Source organism: Odocoileus virginianus, chromosome 2 (genome assembly GCF_023699985.2).
Source record: "Odocoileus virginianus isolate 20LAN1187 ecotype Illinois chromosome 2, Ovbor_1.2, whole genome shotgun sequence".
Classification (NCBI taxonomy): Eukaryota; Metazoa; Chordata; class Mammalia; order Artiodactyla; family Cervidae; genus Odocoileus; species Odocoileus virginianus.
In genome coordinates, this window is record NC_069675.1 from 20889238 (window position 1) to 20910481 (window position 21244).

The 21244-nt window shown below is 44.0% G+C and overlaps 1 protein-coding gene across 8 annotated transcripts in view; it reads right to left on the reverse strand.

Moving 5' to 3' along the window:
• Positions 1 to 13182, reverse strand: part of MAP4K3 (mitogen-activated protein kinase kinase kinase kinase 3) — a 175929-nt gene extending 162747 nt beyond the window's left edge. For 4 of the 8 annotated variants that reach the window (XM_070477168.1, XM_070477190.1, XM_070477178.1 and 1 more), the window contains exon 1: positions 12787 to 13181. In XM_070477168.1, the coding sequence (XP_070333269.1) occupies positions 12787 to 12882 (96 nt within the window). In that variant the 5' untranslated portion in view covers positions 12883 to 13181. Of the gene's footprint in view, positions 1 to 12786 lie in introns of all 8 variants that reach the window. The other 4 variants (XM_070477201.1, XM_070477194.1, XM_070477183.1 and 1 more) reach the window with 2 other exon arrangements.
• Between the last annotated feature and the right edge of the window lie 8062 nt (positions 13183 to 21244).

Sequence of the window (21244 nt, forward strand, 5' to 3'; positions counted from 1 at the left end):
ACAGAGGGAAAAAGGAGGAAATAAAACTCATCCAATAGTGACCTAAGAAGGTTAGAAAGACAAGACTGGCCCGTAACGAATTTGGAAAATATACTGTAGTTCAAATGAGTAGCACATCTTCCGAGCATTTATTTGTCTGTATCTTGGATATCCGAAACATTATCTATCACATCTCAAAATATGAACTCTCACTTTAGTCAGAATGTCTATTACCTCTTTGCTCACTTAGGTCCCACAGTCATATGTTTATACATACCTACTCCTTTGGAATGGCTTCACTCACAAATGAAAAGTTTTCTCTCTACAAATGAAAACTTAATTATTTCTTTGACTCCCAGGTCAGATTCATTCTTCCTGGAAGTCCTTACTAAATTAATGCCAACTCACCTTTCCCTTAAATTGAATTTTCTATAGTATTTAAAACATGTTATTGCTCTTTTAATTGTTCAAACACCACCTTAGAAATGTTCCTTAGATGTTCCATTTTAGGCATAATTTTGCGCTCACTTCAGCAGCACATATACATTTTAGTCATAATTTGTTTCCTTAATCAGATTATAAGCTCCTCAGATCAGAAAGAATTCTTTAGGATTTTCTAAACAATTGAACACAATGTTGTTTTTTTCTTAAGGATGAAGTAAACTTTTATTTTCCTTTAATAAGCACAAAATATTAATTCTGCAAAATATGCACCAATTCATCTCATACATAAGGCTCTAAGGACTTTGTTTTAATCTTTAGATAATATAGTTGAAGTGGACAGCTTTTTAAATTCATTTCCCCTGTTTTCATTTTGCCAATTTTAATAAGAGTCCATATGCTCAGGGCTAAAAATGTTCAAGGTTAAATCAAAGGAAGTCAGACACCACTAGTATAGTGAAGATTTTAATAAAAACTGAAACTGTGGCTCACATTACACATACTGTACCACTATGAAGAAATATTACATAATAGCTATCTTTTACTATATTAGTAGAGAAAGCAAATGATGAAATTTATAAATAAGAAGAATAGGCAAACATTAATAAGCTAAAGGAGAGCTAAATAAAGGGAGAGATACCATATTAACAGATCACAGGGCTCAGTACTGTTAAGATCTCAATTTTCCACAAACTGAACTGCAGATTCCACATAATCCCAATAAAATCCCAGTAGGTTACATATGGGATAAAATGTCACAGAATTATGGACACAGATATGAAAAAATGAGTGCATGCAAAAAGGGGTGAAATTTACTAAGGTCCAATTAATTGCATTATGTCAATCAATCTTCCTGGTTTTGATAACGCACTATAGTTGGGCAAAAATATCAACACTGGGGGAAGCTGGGGGTTGGGTCCATGTGATCTCTTTGTCCTTTTTTTCCCCCACTCCCTGTGAGTTTTTAATCACTTCAAAATAAAAAGTTAAAATCTCAGAAGCCTTTTTCATATCATTGAAATGCTGACTCTAAAATCTGCATGGTAAAAATAAAGGACCTAGAATACATAGAAGAATTTTGAAAAGCAGGGATAAAGTTGAAGGACTCACTCGGTGAGTGCATGCTAAGTCTCTCAGTCGTGTCCGGGCTCTTTGCAACCTTATGGACTGCACCCCGCCAGGCTCCTCTGTCCACGGGATTCTCCAGGCAAGAATATTGGAGTGGGTTGCCATGCCCTCCTTCAGGGGATCTTCTGGACCCAGGGATCCAACATGCATCTCTTTCATCTCTGGCATCTGGGTTCTTTACCACTAGCGTCTCCTGGGAAGATCTCACTACTTGATTTCAAGACTTTCTATAAAGCTATAGTAAGCCCCCAGGTGGCTCAACGGGTCAAGAATCCGCCCGCAATGCGGGAGATGCATGAGACCTGGGTTCGATCCCTGGGTGGGGAAGATTCTCCAGGAGTAGGGCATGGCAACCCACTCCAGTATTCTTGCCTGGAGAATGCACATATGCACAAGCAAGACTGAGCTCAATGGGACAAGACAAAGTGCAGAATACTACACGTACTGTCAACTGATTTTTGTCAAAGGTGCCAAGGTAATCCACTTGGGATTCGCTTATATCACATTCTAGAAGAGCTTTCTAGAAGAGCTTTCATGGCGATAGAATTTAGAACAGGAGTGGAATGGTTGAGGGAGGCAGTGATGCATGACTGAGAAGAGACATAAGAGAATTTTCTGAGGTTAAGGAAACCATCTACCTTAATAAATGTGTGGGTTGCAGAACTATATGTCAAAACTCCTCTAACTGAAAAATTTAAGGTCTAAGCATTTCACTCTAATTAAGCCATAATGAATTTTAAAAATATGCAACAGCATACAAGTTTTGTAAAATATCTGTCTACAAAGAAACATCAAAATACTAAGAATATTCGTCTCTTGGGAGTAAGCTTATCTATCATTTTAATTTTCTTAAGAGTTTTCTTATTATTTTTTCTTTTAAAAAATGTACATTATAATCAGAATACAAAAAACTTTTCAAATTTATGCCAGAATAAAAATATCTAGCTCATATTCTACTGCTCAATTCACTAATTCCTTATATCAATTATCCTCCAAATCTGCAGCATTTTTTTTGAGTAGGGCACATTTTGCATCTCCTCCTGTTAATCCCTTAGTAAGGTGGGAGAAAGGTTCTGGCCCTTATCAGCCTCACTTGTCCTAAGACACTGCTAAACAATTGTTATTCTGCACAGAAAAATGAAGGGAAGTCTTTATCATTCCTGTTTCTTTATAGAGTAACCACAGCCAGAAAATAAGGGGGGGGGGGAACCTCACAGATACCTATTTTCTAATAGAGTATTCAAACTGTCGGAGCTCCCCTTCTCAACTTCACTGTCTCTGTAACTGATGCCATTCTCCCATTAGCTGATTTAAACAAGTATTTTAAAGCACCTATTACATGCTCCTCTGCTGCTGCCGCCGCCAAGTCGCTTCAGTTGTGTCCGACTCTGTGCGACCCCATAGACGGCAGCCCACCAGGCTCCCCCGTCCCTGGGATTCTCCAGGCAAGAACACTGGAGTGGGTTGCCACTTCCTTCTCAATGCGTGAAAGTGAAAAGGGAAAGTGAAGTCGCTCAGTTGTGTCCGACTCCCAGCAACTCCATGGACGGCAGCCTGCCAGGCTCCTCCATCCACAGGATTTTCCCGGCAAGAGTACTGGAGTGGGGTGCCACTGCCTTCTCCACATGCTCCTCAGTGAGGCTTAAAATTAAGTCTTCTCTGAATCGTCTCTCTCCATCCCTGGACTTCACCACAAAGCCCTGTCAAATTTCTCTCCAAGATGCTTTTCATCCATCTGTTCTTCCTTTCCGTTCTTCACTTCTGTTTGCCTGTCTGACCCATTACCGTTGACCTTCCTCTTAGATCTCTATATAACCCTCTAGTACAGTTCTGTGAATCCCTGGAGGTCCCTGGGAGCTCTTTCTGAGAGTCGGAAAAGTCAAACCTATTTTCGTAATAATACTGAAACGCTACTGGCCCCCTTTCACTGTGCTGACATTGGTACTAACACTACAAAAGCAGTGATGGTAAAACTGCTGGTGAAGTGTTAGTTGTTCAGTCTTGTCCGACTCTTGATGACCCCAAAGACTGCAGCCTGCCAGGCTCCTCTGTCCATGGAATTCTCTAGGCAAGAATACTGCAGTGGGTTGCCATTCCCTTTTCTAGAGGATATTCCTGACCCAGGCATAGCAGGAGGATTCTTTGCCATCTGAGGCACCGGGGAAGCCCCAAACTGCTGGTGCCTTAGCACAAATCAAGGCAGCAGCCCCACCAGGTATAGCAGTCAACTGTAGTCTTCACTGCCGTGCACTCACCAGGAAAAAGCCAACCAACCAACCAACCAGTTTCACTTAAGAATGCCCTTGTGGAAGCAACATTACTAATTTTATTAAATCTTCACCCTTAAGCACTTATTATTTTAATATTCTATTTGATTAAATGCATAAAACACCTCTACATTCCAAGTACACTGGTTATCATCTCAAAGAACAGCACTGGTGATTGCGCTGCAAAACTGAACTAGCCACTTTTTCCACAGTACACTGTTTTTACTTCAGAGACCAGCTGACTAACTGTGATTATTCGTGTCTACATATCTGACATTTTCTTGAACATGAACGAAATGAATTTGTCAGTTCAATGAAAAACCAACATTTTGTTGCAGGGGATGCATTGAGCACTTTTAAATAGAAACCTGAGTCTTGGAAAACTTGTATCTACCATCGATACTTTAAGCCTTTTCTGATGAGATGAGTGATGATTTGTGGTATTGTGTAATGAAACGTGGCAACCTTGGGAAGGTCTGGATAATGTCATGAATCATATTTTTGTGTGGACAATGCATGATGTTAAAAAGAAATCATACACGGGTAAAAAGGATCTGTTTAAAATTCAAGAGAGACCAACAATTAAGTGTTTTACCATAACGGCAGGTCTTGGATTCTACTTTATAAACTAATTTTTAATTGTCAAGTTGTAGAGAAGTATCAGAGGAAAATACCCACAATTACCTGAAAAGGCTATTCAAAAATATCCTCCTTTTCCAAAAAAATATGTGCCAGAGACCAGATTTCCTTTACGTGTCAACCAAAACATCCCTATAGGCTGAATGAGCGAGAAAGGAATGGCAACTCACTCCAGCATTCTGGCCTGGAGAATCCCATGGACAGAGGAGCCCGGAGGGCTGCTGTCCATGGGGTCGCACAGAGTCGGACACAACTGAAGTGACTTAGCAGGCACGCATGCATTGGAGAAGGAAATGGCAACCCACTCCAGTGTTCTTGCCTGGAGAATCCCAGGGACAGAGGAGCCTGGTGGGCTGCCGTCTATGGGGTCGCACAGAGTCGGACACGACTGAAGCGACTTAGCAGCAGCAGCAGCAGCAAGAAGCAGAGCTGAATTTTTTATAAAGCTAATAAAACTTAAAAGTTCAGATCTCCTCACTCTCCTGGGCCTCTAAGAGTGCTGAGAGCTACTGGGACGAGGAGAGTGTTGCTGGTGGGGAGGAGAGGCAGGGTGGGGTGGCATCAGGAAGCACCACCCAGCATCTCTGATTAAATGCCTAAGGAGCCCTCAGAAGAGAGGGCCCCGCCTCTGAGGTTACAGCATTCGCTGGGACACCTTTTCTAACTCTAAATACTCACTGTCACACCAAACATTTTATTATAATGCATTTGTTTTCTCACTGAGGGTACCCAAATTACTGTACAAAGTTCAGGCCCTACAAAATCTGGACACATTCCAGGTAAAGACGGAAGTGCAGAGGAGTTGTTTTTTATAGGATCGTAAGGAACGGGCACATTAAAAGGTGACATTTGAGCTGACACCTGAGGGAAATGAAGAAGCAAACCATACAGATATTGGGGGAGGGGAATAGCAAGTGCAAAACCACTGAAGCAGCAGCAGGAGGAGCAGAGTAGGTCAGGAAGACAGCAGCAGGAGCAACAGCAATCTACAATCATAAATATTATGACTGACAATGAACAATTACTGAGTATTAGGTGACACTACCGGAGAAGGCAATGGCACCCCACTCCGGTACTCCTGCCTGGAAAATCCCATGGACGGAGGAGCCTGGTGGGCTGCCGTCTATGGAGTTGCACAGAGTCGGACACGACTAAAGCGACTTAGCAGCAGCAGCAGGTGACAGTATTGGAAGCTCCATTTGGGACTTCCCTGGTAGCTCAGATGGTAAAGGATCTACCTTTTCATACTGTTCATGGGGTTCTAGTTAGAACTGAACATGGAACAACAGACTGGTTCCACACCGGGAAAGGAGTACGTCAAGGCTGTATATTGTCACCCTGCTTATTTAACTTATATGCAGAGTACATCATGTGAAATGCCTGGCTGGGTGAACCACAAGCTAGAATCAAGACTGCCAGGAGAAATATCAATAACCTCAGATACACAGATGACACCACCCTTGTGGCAGAAAGCTAAGAACTAAAGAACCTCTTGGTGAAAGTGAAAGAGGAGAGTGAAAAAGTTGGCTTAAAACTCAACATTCAGAAAACTAAGATCATGGCATCTGGTCCCATCACTTCATAGCAAATAGATGGGGAAACAACGGAAACAGTGGCAGACTTTATTTTGGGGGGCTCCAAAATCTCTGCAGGTGGTGACTGCAGCCATGAAATTAAAAGATGCTTGCTCCTTGGAAGAAAAGCTATGACCAACCTAGACAGCATATTAAAAAGCAGAGACATTACTTTGCCAACAAAGGTCGGTCTAGTCAAAGCTATGGTTTTTCCAGTAGTCATGTATGGATGTGAGAGTTGGACTATAAAGAAAGCTGAGAGCTAAAGAACTGCTTTTGAACTGTGGTGTTGGAGAAGACTCTTGAGAGTCCCGTGGGCTGCAAGGAGATCCGACCAGTCCATCCTAAAGAAAATCAGTCCTGAATATTCACTGGAAGGACTGATTCTGAAGCTCAAACTCCAAAACTTTGGCCACCTGATGGGAAGAACCGAATCACTGGAAAATACCTTGATGCTGGGAAAGATTGAAGGTGGGAGGAGAAGGGGATGACAGAGGATGAGATAGTTGGATGGCATCATCGGCTCAATGGACATGAGTTTGAGTAAGCTCTGGGAGTTGGTGATGGACAGGGAAACCTGGCGTGCTGCAGTCCATGGGGTCACAAAGAGTCGGACATGACTGAGCGACTGAACTGAACTGAAAGAATCCACTTGCCCTGCAGGAGACCCAGGTTCAATCCCTGGGTTGGGATGATCCCCTGGAGGAGGAAATGGCAACTCCAGTGTTCTTGCCTGGAAAAACTCCATGGACAGAGGAGCCTGGTGGGCTACAGTCCATGGGAGTCACAAAGAGTTGGCCATGACTAAGCAACACGCACACACACAGGCACAGGCACACACACACACTGTCCCAAATACTTTTTTATGCATCTCCATTTTACAACTGAGGAAACTGAGGAACAGAGAGAAGGATTAGGTAATTGGCTAGTGGGTGGTGAAACCAGGTAGTCTGACTCCAGAAACTACTCTTAAATCACTATGCTGTGCTATAAAGAGGTTGGTTGTCCAGTTTATGAAGTGTCAGGACAATCTCTCTGCAGTAAGAGATTTAATGTGCTAGAAAAGGGGAAATCAACACAGTTTTGATCTCAAACTATGACAGCTAAAAGCAGGCTCACATTTTATGTCCTTGTACATAAAGTGCCAAGTCTAATCCTTTTCACTATTTCACACACAGTGCCTAGAACCTTTCCTTTCACAGTACAGCTATTCAAGGTGGGACAAATGTTAAATGGACTCTCATGAGAGAATGACTAACTATTCATTCTCAATACAAAACAATTAGATGTACTTTCGAGTTCTGGAGGTAAGTACCTCTTCAGGGAATCAGATCCTAACAAAGTCAGATAACCTGTCTGTATCTACAGAAATTATTCAACAATCTGTTCCACTGTCACTTTCCACCTCAAATAAGTACTGAAGTGAGAAAACTCAACCTTAATTTACCTCACTCTATCTTTCTGAAGTTTAAGACTACTTCCTCTGGTCCCTCTTGACATTGTTCTCCATGAAAGGAAAAAAAAGGGCATAACCCTAGACACTCATGTTTTATTTTCTTTCAGCCGCTCTTTTCTAAATGCTAAAGGTCTTCATGTCTTAACTGAGTTTTCCACAAAACGTCTTACAAATCCCGACTATAATGAGAGTGTCTGATGGTATTAACCGGAATGCCTGAAAGACTGCAGTTACAAACAAGTTAACGCACAATCCACTGAACACTTGAACATACAAATTAATCTCCTGATTTCACTATCCCATCTTCAATTCTTCTCCCCTCAGCTTTCAGAGACTCTCTTTACACAGATCACCACATGAAAGCTACCCTGGAGCTCAGCCTCAGCTTCAGAGGGAACGACTTCCCAACACACATAGATAAGATCAGTACCAACATTTCCAAAGCAAGTTTTACAAGACACTAGTTCTAAGGATAAGCAATCGGAATTACAGAGAAGAATTCCGTGGTTAAGTAAGTTTGGAGTTTGTTGGGTTAACCACTGTTTACCAGGTTTGTTAACCGTAGGACTTCCTGGTCTTTGGTGTAACTCATAGTCCTGCTTTCCTTGGAGCATCCTGGTCACACTTTGGAAAACACTGATGAAGTCCAGTCTGAAGGCACAGATGATTGCAAGGCTTCAAGACTTAGCCAAATGAGTGGGGACATACTGTGGCATTTGACAAAACAGGGCTATGAAGCACCTTTGGAGAAAGATGTAGTCTGTAAAGAGGTCAGCTGGAGACAAGGAGCTAGAACTCAGGAGAAGGCACAAGCTGGTGGCACCTGGGAGTGTTCACAGGGACCAGGCTAAAGCCACTGAACCGAGATGCTCTCTTAGAACACATGAAAACCGGTGCTTCAAAGTCACCCTATCTCCAGCTTTAGTATCCTCTCGAGCTGTAAATCTAGAAAAACATCTGCACACAAAGTCTCTAAGGGTAGGGAAAATACAAATTAAACAGGAAAACTGCCTGAGAAAAACAGCATAATGCACGTGGAAATCATATTAATGTTAACAAATGTTGGTAATGTGATATGGTATATAACTACCTAACCTCTCCAAGAAATCACTTTCAAATGACAAACCTACAGCTCTCCATTCTTTTCTTTTTTAGGATCATGGACCTCTTTGAAGACATAATAATACCAAAAGCCATCTCTCCAGAAAAACACACAAACATACAATGTTAAGTCTATTAATTTCAGAGGATTTCAAGGGCCTCCTGAGGCTCAATCAAAGAGCCCCTTTTAGCTGTCAACTCACAGGTCCCTAGGTAACTCTTGCTACAGATACTTCACCTGACAGATAAAACCCAGAGTTACAAGATATTTAAAAGTATTACGACTGTTCTTTTTAAACTATATGTTCATGTACTTTAAGACAGTGCAGTGCATGCTAAGTCGCTTCAGTCGTGTCTGACTCTGTGTGACCCTATGGACTGCAGTCCGCCAGGCTCCTCTGTCCATGGGATTCTCCAGGCAAGAATATTGGAGCAGGTTGCCATGCCCTCCTCCAGGGGATCCTCCTGACCCAGGTATCAAACCTGTGTCTCTTACATCTACTTGCACTGGTAGGCGGGTTTTTTACTACCAGCATCACCTGGGAAGCCCAAGATAGTGCAAAGGAAATGTATTATCTGTATTTTTTAAACCTGTTGACTGACATAAGTTATTTAACACTACAAACAGAAGGGCACATGATGATAGTAATACCTTCAAACCAAAACAGCCCTGAGAGGCGAAATGATTTTACAAGGCTACAGAGCTAATAAATTCCAGCTCTTCCACATCCTGCTGCTGCTGCTAAGTCGCTTCAGTCGTGTCCGACTCTGTGCGACCCCACAGACGGCAGCCCACCAGGCTCCTCTGTCCCTGGGATTCTCCAGGCAAGAATACTGGAGTGGGTTGCCATTTCCTTCTCCAGTGCATGCATGCATGCTAAGTCACTTCAGTCGTGTCCGACTCTGTGCGACCCCATAGACAGCAGGCCACCAGGCTCCTCTGTCCACAGGATTCTCTAGGCAAGAATACTGGAGTGGGTTGCCATTTCCTTCTCCGCTTCCACATCCTAGCTCAATACTTTATAACCAAAACACACCACCTTAAATATAATAAGCATATTATTACACTGCATAGGCTATAGCTTTCAAAACAAAAATCCCTTAAAACACCAACCCTCTAAGAATGACTGCACATAATTAGGCCTCTAACTTATTTACTTAATTGGATCATTCCATTTTTAGCACCGAAACACTGATAAATTAAGGAGCAAACTACTGACTTTTGAAAAAAAAATCCTTTAATGCACTCCTCTCTAATTAACACAATTTGCATAAACAAGGAAAATCAAAAGACCAAAACAAACACCAAAAATAAATCTGTTATCTTTATAGCATGAACATGATTATGTATAGACAAAAATACAAACAGTTTAAGCTTTGGGTTCAGCAAACTGGGGATGTGATGCCAAAAACCACGTAGAGTTTCTCTGCTTTGGGTCCCTGGTACTAGAAGAGTCTGGCAGGCAGGGATCAAGCATCTATTATATGATGTCCACTTGGCAAACTCTACAAAAACAGTGAGGCCTGGCTGCACAGCAGGAGTTAGGTATACTAACTACTACTTGAAGATCCTCTCTGACTCAGAGTGCAGCTGCAACGAAATGCTGAACTAAGTTGTATGCCTCTGTGTCTTCACTTCGATAATACATGATCTGCCCATGTATTAAGTTAAGAATTAAGAATGCAGTCCCTAAAGCAAACTGATTCACATTCTGGCTTGGCCACTTACTATCTTTGACAGGTTACTGCAACTTCCCCGTGCCTTAGTTTCTTCTACTGCAAAATGGAGTTAATAGCAGAGTCTACTTCCACGGGTTGTTTTAAGGATTAAGTAAGTTAATACAGGATGAAGTCTTAGAGCAGTGCCTGGCAAGTAACTCTATAAATGTTAACTTCTATTATCATTACTTTAAACAGATGACAAAATTAATCAACTTATACTTGTACTGCACTTAGATGTCCTGAGGAAATTACAGGCCTGAATTTTCTTTTTTTTTTAAATCATGTGGCTTAACTACCAGCTGTTTTTTCTAAACACAGTAAATACATGGCCAATTATTCTTGTAAAGAACTGATAAAGAACTTACTGTCCACACCGCCATCTAAGACTGACACATTAGCAAAGTTTCAGTTAACTTTTCATCTCAATACAAGACTTCCCTTAACCAACTCTTAAGTTACCTGGATTCACTCACTTCAACTTTCACAATCACTACAAATTCCAAACACAGTTAACATAATGGTTATTCTTACAGTGGCTTCCTAACTGCTCTTCACCTCTGTCCCCCATCTCCACCCTCCACAATGCAGTGATAAAGCTTGTAAAAATCCAAGTCTAAATTCCCTCTTCTGCTTAAAATCCAGCAATGACTCCTTATTGTCCTAGGGAGAAGTCCCTCCTCGGAGGACCTAATAAGAGGCCTGCTCAATCTAGGGTCATCTCTCTTACTCAGGCCATACAGGCCTTCTTTCAAATCCTCACCCTGCCCCTGGGGCCTCCAAGCCTTCCCAGATCATGCTTCTTCTATCTGGCATAATCCCCTCTCCCCATTGCCTCTGACTCCCCCTGAGGAAATGAGGTCCCCCCGGTACATGCTCTACTAGCCCTAATCCTAATCCTCTCTTCTCTGCAGCACAAAAGGAAATTGCAATAAGACAGTTATTTAAATGGCTGTTTACTGTTGTTCTTGTCCAAAAAATGTAAACAAGTAAGACTTGGGAAGACTATCCCTCTTTTACTGCTACGACCCAAGTGCTTACATAGACACAGTACCTTATATACAGTGCCAGCCTGCTAAGTCTCTTCAGTTGTGTCCAACTCTTTGGGACCCCATGGACTATAGCCTCCAAGTTCCTCTGTTCATGAGATTCTCCAGGGAAAAATACTGGAGTAGGTTGCCATTGTCTACTCCAGGGATCTCCCCCACCCAGGGATTGAACCCTCCAAAGGCTGGCAGATTCTTTACCACTAGGACACCTGGGAAACCCTTATACACAGTAGGCATACACAAGACACCCGTGCTGTCTAGGGAGACAAGTGGTGAGATGAGTGGGAAGGGAAAGCGACTCATTCACAAAACAAGACTCCTGCAGAATACTGGCTGCATTGTACTGGATATCTAAGTTACCATTTGCATTACAAGTGACGTCAAAGTAAAAATCTTCTACTTAAACGTGGGCAAAACAAAGTGAAGACTCAACTTTCCAAAGTAAACTTAAGTTTCTCTACGCATCCTCAGGTGTTATGTGAACCAGGAGGAGTTCCACTTCAGTTACCAGTAAGAAGATACACAACCAAATCAAGACTGCTGCCACATTTGGCATGAGCGTCCTCTTCTTGGCAGCCTCTGCGAGGCCAAGAGTTGAGCTGGCCAAGGAAGCATGATTTATCTCCCACATTTAGAAGTGGTCCCTCTACAACAGGAATGCTGTGCTACTAATGGACTTTGAATTCTAACCTTGTCAAACCAGTACCTCCCCTAAGTGTTCAAGTCACTTAAAAAAAAAAAAGTGTTCCAGTGTTCAAGTCACTTAAAAAAAAAACAAAAGAGAGTTGAATCCTATGTGTCACTGACAGAAACAAGTTTAATAAGCTATCACAATCCAATTTGAGTTGGAGAAAAAGTTGCCCTTTCGAAAGAAAGGGAGAAAGGAGTCATGCTAACCAGATTTCTTTTACAAAAGAAAGTCATTACTTGGAAAATTGAAAGAAACTGGTATGCGGATGCTAAGAAAAGAAAGGTGGATGAGACTGCCCAGAGTAATGACCATCGCCGGGCCTGGTGGGCTGCAGATGCCCACCCAGCGCGGAACATCCCGGGTCCGTGCGGAGCACGCAGGTTTGACACACGCCAAACCCCTGCCGTCCTGCTGGTCGCACTGCCCCTGCCAAAGCAACAAACGCGCAGACCCTCTCAACGAGGTCAAGAGCAGAGCTGCCGCCGCCGGTCAGCGCTTCCCGGGAAACGCGCGTCCGGGGCAGATCCAGGTAAGGACGCGGGGGTCTCGGGGTTAACCGTCTGGCCCTTTGTTCGCTGCACGGCCGCGGAGCCCTGGGCGCCCGCCGCGCCTCCTCCCCCACAGCGCTCGGGCGCCGACAGGCTGGGCGGACTCCGGCGCCCCGGCTCGCCGGCGCCCCCCGCCCTCCCCGCGGCGGGTCAGCGCCCCGCGGCCTCGGCGGCGCGCGGCCCCTCGCCCTCACCTTGTAGACGTCGCCGTAGGTGCCGCTGCCGATGCGCTGAATCAGCTCGAAGTCCTCCTGCGGGTTCCGGCGGGACAGATCGAAGCCGGGGTTCATGGCGGGCCCCGGGTGCCCCCCGCCTCCCTCCCGGCCAGGGGAGGGGGGGCGCTCAGGGGGCCACACGGAGAGTGGGAGCGGCGGCCGGCCCCCGGCTCCCCCCGGTGGTCACAATTGCCCGGCTCCACGCTACGGCCGCCGCCGCGGACGACAACCACCGGCCTAACCGTCCCCGCCCCCCGCAGCCCGCCGCGGCGCCGATCCCGGGTCACACCCACACGGAGCAGAGGACGCTCGCAGCCCCTAGCTCGGGGTGAAACTCCAACATGGCTTCCGCCTTGGCCGCTCCTCCCCCTCCCCTTACTCCGGCTCCGCCACCCTCCTCCCCTTTTCCCGGCTCCCGCCCGACTGCGCAGCCGCGATCCCGGAGGGAGCGCTCCCCGGCCCCGCGCGCAGCCCGCCCCGTGCGCGCTCCGGCTCCGCGCGCCTGCCGAGCGCGGGCGGGTGGCCGGGCCCTACCGGCCCAAGCGGCCGCGGCTTCCCTGGGTGGCGGACCAGTGTGCGGCCGCCGCCAGCCAGGCCGCGCCAGAAAAGCTCGCCTGTCCCCGGGACCGTGGGTGGGCACAGGCCGACAGGAGCGCCTATTCGCTTGTCTTTCCCCCCACGACAAAGTTTGACGTCGCCTCCTTAGGCTCCCATCCTGAGCAGGTAGTAGTTTGAATTTGCAGATAGTGTCTCGAACTTTTTTTTTTGAGACACAACCAGAAATAGGACACAACCGAATACCATAGACTTTCTGGGATTGCTGGCAAGGTGTCCTGAGGAAAGCCCCTGAAAAAAGTGAGCTGTGCTGACTCCGACCCCCGACGATCGCGCGGGTGGAGTTGATCCGCCGCGGTGCCAAAGAGGACGTGCCAGGAGGGCGGCCAGGGTGGCAGGTGGAGTAGGTAGGCGGTGGGAAACACGCCGAACGCGTGGAGGGCGTGGGAGACAGGCAGAGTCTAGAGCTAAAGCAGCGCTTGACCATCAGCTTCACGAGGCATCTGGATTATCACAGATGGGGGAGGGACCAGCAAGCCGTCAAGCAACCTTTGCAAAGGAGAGTGGGGTGGGGATGAAAGGTGGAGGGTGGACAAACTCCATTCTCGCACCTGACATGTCAACGCATGATGATCCGGAAGCTCTATAGTTCAACAACCCAAAGCTCCACCCTGCTTAAGACCCAGATTGCATCCCATTGCACCCCATGTATGTGGACACCAGCTCCAACTCTTATTAGCTGTCCAAGAAAACTTGTGGGTATCGAGGGTTAATTTTCCCTTCTCAGGAAACTACCTATTGCGTTAGTTGCTCAGTCCTGTCAACTTTTCGCAATCCCGTGGACTGTAGCCCGCCAGGCTCCTCGGTCCATGGGATTCTCCAGGCAAGAATACTGGAGTGGATTGCCATGCCCTTCTCCAGGGAATCGTCCTGACTCAGGGATGAAACCTGTGTCTCTTGTCTCCTGCATTGACAGGCAGGTTCTTTACCCCCAGGGCCACCTGGGAAGAGCCCAGTAGGCATTTCCAACAGCAGTAATCAAGTAAATCTGTGACGGCCATGTCCGAAGTACTACTTGGGAGTTTTGCTTCAGAAATGCTTTCCTGATACCCTTAGGCGCCGCACCCTCTGACCATCCATATTCTCTAATGGCTCGAGGCTCCCTGAGAAGCTAGGTCTTGTCAAACCTGTTAAGGATAAAATTGTTCAGTTGCTCAGTAGTCTGACTCTTTATGTCCCCAGGGACTGCAGCACACCAGGCTTCTCTGTCCTTCAGATCTCTCAGAGTTGGCTCAAACCCATGTCCATTGTGTCGATGATGCTATCCAACCATCTCATCCTCTGTTGGCCTCTTCTCCTGCCCTCCACCTTTCCCAGCATCAAGGTCTTTTCCAGTGAGTTTTGGCTCTTCACATCAGATGGCCTAAGTATTGGAGCTGCAGCTTCAGCATCAGTCCTTCCAATGAATATTCAGTGTTGATTTCCTTTAGGATTGACTGGTTTGATGTCCTTGCAGTCCAAGGGACTCTCAAGAATCTTTTCCAGCACCACAGTTTGAAAGCATCAATTTTTCAGTGCTCAGCCTTCTTTATGGTCCAACTCTCACATCCATGCATAACTACCGGGAAAACTATGTGTGCGTTAGTTGTTCAGTCCCGACTCTTTGCAACCCCATGGACTGTAGCCTGCCAGATTCTCTGTCCATGGGATGAAAGACCATATAAGTATCATCAAATGATAGTCAAACGAACTAAACTGCTTCATTTTTATCTTTTCAGTCACTTTGCTTACAGTAAGATTGCATGTTTACTAAGTTCTCAAAGTTGTTTGTTGACTAAAAGATGTTGGGAAATGACCATCTCTTCGCCTATACAAGTAGACTCAATTGTCTAGTTTTTAATTATTTGAAAGCATCAGTACCATGAGCATATTATACCATGAACATATTACTTAAATTGCCACTGTATGAATACTTACCACTGGGTTTTTTTCTAGATGGATCTACCTTAAGCCTCTGGTATCTTCAGAATTAAACTCCTGACTATAAATGTTATTCCATGGCCAAGGGCCCTGTTTTGGGTCTGTTTAAGGCACTTGCCCAGAGTGCATACCTTTCTTCAGCCTGCCCACTTTTGGAGAATTGTTTGGCTTCTTTAAGCCAAACATGAGGATAATTAGCCCAGGGTTTAGATAAGCAGATCTAATAAACTATCCCAAATAGGAACCAGTTCTGCTCTCCTTCTCTGCCTTTTTAAGCTGGAAAGACAAAGTCTCAGGATTGAACTCTGTAAAAAGAACATTCTAATGGTTTCACTGTTTTGTTTGTGAGGATTATCATCTGTGGTGATAACTTTGTATTTGCATCGCTAATAGACTTCTTTCAAAGGGAAAAGACATTTCAGTAGGGTTGGAACAGTCTTTAAAGTTTTGTTTGTTTCATTTTGGCAGGGCCAAACTAGTCCTTTTGAAAAGACATGGATTTGTATGTAAGGGCCTGATTTGCCATGTGGGTTACAACATAAATAAAAGGACTTTTGCAGTCAACAAAGAATAAAATATTTTGTTCTTTGTAATACTAATACATACATACAGTCCAAACTGATTTTTTTTTTCTATTCTAACACTTCTCATCTTCGCTAGAAATAACACTAATGATCACACTTTCTTTGAATCAGAGAAATAGCTTCCCTCTTCTATGATCAGAAGCATCCTTAGCAGTCATAAATGCTTCCAAAGCGTCTCTCCCTATTTACTACTGCTTGAATACCTTCATTAAAAGGGAACTTACTGCCTGCAATGCAAGAGATGCGTGTTCAGTCCCTGGGTCCGAAAGATCCCCTGGAGAGGGGAATGGCAACCTTTTTCTTGCCTGGAGAATTCGGTGGACAAAGGAGCCTAGTGGAGTCCACAGGGTCACAACAAGTTGAACACAACTGAGTGGCTAACACACACACTGCTTCTGAAGCACCCCACTTTACTGTGAGATAGTGTTAGTAAATAATCATATAACAATGATAGAAAAAAACAATATCTAACCTTACCAAGTACTTACAAGGTGCCAGGCCCTGAGCCAAGTTCTTTCCGTGTATTATCTCATTTAAATCTCACAACTTGATGACATAGATATTATCATCTCCATTTTTTGTTGCACAGACAGTAAAGTGCTCAAGGTAACAGAGAAAGCTGACATTTGACTAAATGTAGTATTACGCAAAGGCCAGGCTCTTAGTCACTAATTTGTAGTTAAACTATACTTTAAAAAATTTCTCTCATGCTTAGCCAGAATCTGCCTGCCTGTTACCCATTTCGAGTCTGTGGTTATTAGATTCTAGTGGCATAGAGCACAAAGAAAAAGCCATGGTAACGCCCTCAAGGAATTTGCAGGATCCAAAACAGTGTGAGAAGCACAGGGAAAGGACCTAAACGTTGACCAGAAGATGTAGGAATGATGGTAAAGCTAGATTTGGAAAAATACATCAGAGTTTGCCAGACAAGGGGGGAAATGGTACACTCCAAGCTGGCCATTTAGCCCCAGGCCCTTAAAGCGCCCGTCCATGTAAGCATCACACAGTAGGGAGCACATGAAGGCTAAGATAGACCATAGCAGTTGCTGCCAGATCCAGACACCCTTCTGTTAGTCTGTCCTCATGGATCTGTGGCTTAGAAATTCTTTGATCTCCACACCAGCTTTCAGTTTTATCCTCAGGACCTGTTGTCTAATAACTCATTGGATCCACTTCTTCAGCTTATTGACCTTATAACCACCATTCACATTTTCAGTACACCACCAGCTCAGGGAAAGGGATACTGAGGTATCTTAACTCAGAAAAGACTCAGTACAACCAAGCCACCCATGGGAGAGGAGGATCAGACCCCGAAATGTCTGTGAAACAAGGTGGCAGAACATTACAGGAGATTATATAGCCTAGACTACCGCAACTCTGAGCCTGGTTGCTAGGGTTCAAATCTTGTCTCACTTTCCTACTGAACAACCTTGGGAAGTTATTTCAAGCAGGAGCAATTATGAAGAGTTGAAAAGAAAATAACGTGTAAAAGTCAGTAGTGCCTAGCACCATAGTAATCCCACAAAGTATTAATTACTGTTGTTTTGAGTACATTTTAGAATGTTTTAAAGGGAAACAGTCATGAGGATCCAGTCCCATCACTTCATGGCAAATAGATGGGGAAATAATGGAAACACTGAGAGACTTTATTTTGGGGGGGCTCCAAAATCACTGCAGATGATGACTGCAGCCATGAAATCAAAAGACACTTACTCCTTGGAAGAAAAGCTATGACCAACCTAGACAGCATATTAAAAAGTAGAGGTATTACTTTGCCAACAAAGGTCCGTCTAGTCAAACCTATGGTTTTTCCAGTAGTCATGTATGGATGTTGAGAGTTGGACTATAAAGAAAGCTGAGCACTGAAGAATTGATAGTTTTGAACTGTGGTGTTGGAGAAAACTCTTGAGAGTCCCTTGGACTGCAAGGAGATCCAACCAGTCCATCCTAAAGGAAATCAGTCCTGAATATTCATTGGAAGGACTGATGCTGAAGCTGAAACTCCAATACTTTGGCCACCTGATGTGAAGAACTGACTCATTTGAAAAAATCCTGATGCTGGGAAAGATGGAAGGAGGGAGGAGAAGGGGACAACAGAGGATGAAATGGTTGGATGGCATCACCGACTCGATGGACATGAGTTTGAGTAAGCTCTGGGAGTTGGTGATGGGCAGGGAAGTCTGGCGTGCTGCAGTCCTTGGGGTCACAAAGATTCGGACATGACTGAGCGACTGAACTGAACTAAACTGAACTGAGTCATGGGGATGGGGATGGAGATATGATTTAGGAAGCAAATGCAATAACATAAGAGAACATGAGTTAAGGCCAGAGATGTCTAGGATGGAGAAAAGGGAAGGAAATCAGGAAGTAATTAGAAGATGGAATTGACAGATTTGGAGAGGTGAGGGAACAGGAAGAGACATGGATGATAAGCAGGTGCCTGACCTAGACAATTGGCAAGATCCCCAAAAGGTGATAGCATTTGTCATAAGAGGAACTGGGGTTATTTGCTAGAGAGTTTTAACACTGGATCAAAGGAGTGATTCTGTTTGTATCTGTTAAATTTGATGTGCTCAAATAGAAATGTGAAATAAGTAATAACTTTTACATTTATCACTAATAAAAATTACAGTTGAAACAGAAAAAGCTAGGAGACTAATTTTAAAATTTTGGGGAGCCATAGTTCAGAAATGTTTGTTGAGCATCTGTTTGGTGTCAAACATATATGAAGTTCTGGCAATGAAATAGGTCCCTAAGCTCAAATAGAGGCTAAAGACAAGTTCTCAGATAAGTACTGAGGTGCAGAGTGGCAAAGCAAGAAGGAAATATTAGATGCCACTCAGGCTAATAATTTGGTTCTTTTTCAACCTATATATATATAGTAAATATATATATATATATATATATTTTTATATATATATATATTTACTTTCTTTAAATAAATATTTTAATTTTTTTTTAGGATAGTAAATGAGTATTTTTAGAAGCAGTATTTTTTACTCAGCATTTACTCACAGGCCAAGTGGAGCCCTGCATGGAAAGTAGGCGGAGATGGGAGTCCTCAGGTGTCAGCTTTCAGCTTCCACTCTGTTATTCTGAGCAATTCACCTCTGCTCTCAGATTTGCATACCTCCTAGCACAATGTTTCTCAATGGAGGTTTCATCAGCATTTTGGATAGGACAGTTCTTCCCGTTGTGGGACTGTCCCGAAGCATTATAACGTCCCTGCCCACCACCAATACTGCCCCCAGGCATACCGACATCAGCAGTAACATTTCCAAATGCCTAGGGCTGGGCTGGAGGGTGGATAGTGACTGGATTGAAAATGTTTGCTTATCATGTCCCTTAGGAGATCTATCACCCACACCAAACTATTTACCATGGAATTCCTTTCTATATCATAGTACATTCCCTGAGAGAAGTCCTAATATGTGCTGTCTCTCTTATTATGTTTCCAATATTTAGCACCCAAGTGATGTTTCACAGCTCTCTGTAGATCCACAACTAAGATTCCACCTCGCCTTTATTATGTAAAGGGATCATGTAAGAGGGCACTGAATCTAGTCTTTGCTGGTTATGAATGTCTTTATAGAGGAAGGAACCGCTAGGCTGAGACTTAAAAGATGAGTAGAGAATTAGCCAGGCAAGAAAGTATACTCCATACCGAGAGTAGAAATGTTATACTCAAAGTGATGAAAGTAGTTCTGTCCGGGGTGACTAACAGATAAGGTTAGAGTGGTAAACAGGGATCATCCATTAAGAGGCATGTAAATTGTGGTAAATAATTTGGATTTTTATTGAGAATCCAAGGGGGCTAGTGATGGGTTATCAGCTCAGGAGTGGCATAATCTTATTTATGTCTTATAAGTATCCCAGTGTCTGCAGGTGGCGAATGAATTGAAGGCAGGGGGCAGAACTGGAGATGGGATGGGAGAACACGGAGCAGTCTTTGCCCTGAGGTCTGCATTGGCATCACTGAGCCTTTTTCAGGGCTGCTCTACAGTTTCAGTCTTGTCCCTCTTACTCCTGTTCCCATTCCTCTTTATACTTCACAGGTGTTGCCACACACAAGTCTCTTGCCCTCCTGATTCAATTTTACTATCTGTGGAACTAGTACAATTAGTATTAACAAAGCAAAGAAGGAGAGAGTTTTAAAAAGAGAATGATCAAGTGTGTTAAACGCCAAAAAGAGACTGAGGAGACAGAAGAGTGTCATTAGATTTATCATCATGGAGGTTAGTGCTGACCTAAGTATTGACATTCATGGCTCCTCTTCTGCCAGAGTGTCCCCTCTTAGTTATATTCTCCTAGATCCCCTTCAGCCTTTCTCATACATCATGATCTTCATGCATTTCATCTGGACCCGTCTCATATGGACACATGTAGTATATTCATATCTTTCTAAATTTTGGTGCTAAGCATTGAACTAGCTCAGTATTCCACATGTAGTCTGGTCAGTGTTGACTACTGGAACACTATAAGTACCTATTATCTCGACACTATCATGGCCTAAACTTTGATTCAGTTTCTTATAGTTCCAACAAACTTAGGGCCATTGTGCTGCCCAACTCCAGGGGATCAGATTATAATCTGCAATTCTATAATTCTCAACTCCAACTGTCCCCTAGGTCCTGATCATGAAACATCTCCAAAAAACATTTGCTCACCTCTGAATCAGATCGTCAGAGGTGTTCTTGAACGCCCATTGCCATGAAGTGTGAGGGCCAAGAAACCTAATCTCATAAATCCTACTGTAAAGTCCCTGCCAAAAGTTTATCAGATCAGATAGCATCTTCTCATCACCAAACAGATACAACACACCAACAAAACAGGGCACAGAGTACCGCTACTCAATGTTGCTACCAGCAGAGATCTGGCAACGAAAAACAAGACGAAAACTTTGTTTAGATAGAGAGGTACTTCCTATCTTCTTGAGAAGCCAGGATTTCAAGGGGGTGCTCTTGGGCCTGCTCTGTAGGTAATTGATATCTTTTTAGACCCAACTAATCCTTGATGGGTGCAGGCTATGGGAAAAATAGACAAAATATTAAAGGATTGTAAGGGAGGGCAGGCTGAACGCAGGCTGGGTGAGAGATAGAGATGCTAAGATAATCCTATGGATAAAGCCCCTAATTATATTCATCTTTTGTCCCCTGGTAGATGAGAGCACAGTGTTTCGCTGGTTCCCTTTTATCTAGTGTCTAGCCCTCAGTTAAAGGCTATTGCCTTGTCCTCTAGTTCCCAAGTACAGAGTGAGGCAACTGTTGGGCCAGATGGAGTTGAACCAGAACAAATGCAATTACATACAGTGTTTTTCC